The sequence below is a fragment of the Fulmarus glacialis genome, unplaced genomic scaffold (assembly GCF_000690835.1).
Source record: "Fulmarus glacialis isolate BGI_N327 unplaced genomic scaffold, ASM69083v1 scaffold43106, whole genome shotgun sequence".
NCBI classification, from domain to species: Eukaryota; Metazoa; Chordata; class Aves; order Procellariiformes; family Procellariidae; genus Fulmarus; species Fulmarus glacialis.
In genome coordinates, this window is record NW_009220782.1 from 1 (window position 1) to 1,681 (window position 1,681).

The 1,681-nt window shown below is 45.4% G+C and overlaps 1 protein-coding gene across 1 annotated transcript in view; it reads right to left on the reverse strand.

Annotated features, from left to right (window-relative positions):
• Positions 1 to 271: 271 nt before the first annotated feature.
• Positions 272 to 1,681, reverse strand: part of CDKN3 (cyclin-dependent kinase inhibitor 3) — a gene marked incomplete at both ends in the record, with an annotated part of 5,429 nt that continues 4,019 nt past the window's right edge. Inside the window, 2 exons of the mRNA XM_009580881.1 lie at positions 272 to 375; positions 1,276 to 1,307. Coding sequence (XP_009579176.1) covers positions 272 to 375; positions 1,276 to 1,307 — 136 coding nt within the window. The remainder of the gene's footprint in view (positions 376 to 1,275; positions 1,308 to 1,681) is intronic.

Consider the following 1,681-nt stretch of genomic DNA (forward strand, 5'->3'; position numbering starts at 1 on the left):
TCTATGATTCTATTCTATGATTCTATGAAGTTACCAATGACGGTGAAGAGCACGCAAGGAGAACAGCTGTTGAATTCAGTAGAGGCAGAACAAGACAGAATCAGCATGAAAGCAGAAAGCTAGAAGCAGCTCAAACCCAAGAGAGCAGCAGGGCAGCAGCTGTGGAACATCTCAGAAAGACAGAGGGATCCCTTTGTGAAGCGAAGGAGAGGACTGTGCGAGCTCTCTGCTCTTGTTTCAACACACGTATTACCTGTTGTAGCCTCATTACCTTGATGGTCTGTATCGCCCCAGATCCTCTCAAGTTTCTGAGGCTGTCTATCACTTGCTGAGGTGCCAGCGCATCCGAAAGCTGAAGCAGGAGACACGCAGCTACTGTAAGGGAAAGGTGTATATATGCATGTATGTTACTGAGCACCTCTTGTGTACGCAGTACCGCTTTTGCACAGTAATAGGTTTGTTCCACGAAAACCGCTCTAGCAAAACTCAACCTCGTCATATCAGATCTGTTGGATCTTTTGCTGAATACTATTTGTTGGCTCGGGCCCCATCTACTTGCTGCTCCTGCCCCAGCCTGCAGGCTTTGGAACCAGGCAAAAACCCTCCCACTTTTTCCCCCCCCTGCTTTTCTAGCAGCATTCGGGTGGCAAATCCTAAAGTCCTTCCAAGAACTAGTCCCAGTACACCCAGTTAATTCCCCTTTGTGTCTTCTGACCACATTTGCTTTTTTGGCAATATCACCACCCCTTCCTTCTGGGGCACACGCAATAACTAATGCCCCTGCAAGCTTTAGGGGGAACATGGGGCTGAAGAAAGATGCAGAGGAATAGGTTCATCTCCTTTTCTTGAGGAGATGTTCAGGGAAGAGGGGAAAGTGCAATCCCATCAATCAGAGGAGACTAAAATTTGCAGTGAAAACAGAGAAAGAGTCAGAAAGTAAGAGAGAAATTTCTATCAGCCTCACTGAAAGACTGACCCTGCCTGACCCTCCATCCCCTCACATGCATACTCAGAGTTGTATCATGACATGCTTATGTCACTCACCACAACAGTTTCTATACAGGCAGCTAATGTTACTACCATTTGACAACACTTTTCCCAAGAAACAGGCTCAAAAACATTAACTAGCCTGCTACCCGCGAAGGCAGTTTGCATTGTAACCACAGTTAAGCTTCAAGCAGAATTTGGCTCCTTTAGAAAGCGCTGTCTCACGAGAATGGGTTTGTAAGATGGGTTAGTGAGGCAGGCATTGAGAGGGGGAAGACAACTGCTTACTGAGACATGAGCGTCCAAGGCCACCATAACAGCTGAAAGAGAAGAAAACGTTTGGTTGTAACAAGCTGTAGTACACTGCAACACTCAAGGCCCCCCCAGGATGTAAGTGTATGGACACAATTAATATAATCAAGAGGAGTAGTGGTACAAGAAAGTCAGAATTTCTATAGAAATACATACAAGGCTATCTCCTATTTTTTCCTTCAGACCCTCCTTAAGTAGTGTCTTTCTAGGGAAACCACAATTTTAAAGTTCCCCTTCATTCATGGTAATAGTCCCAAAGGCACAGGAGGACAGAACACTGCATGAAGATGGACAATCTCAATTTTCTTTAATCCTACTCCAGATTAAGGCTTTGATGATAGTTGTGAGCTAACAATAGCAGCAGGGTTCTCCATCAGCAGGA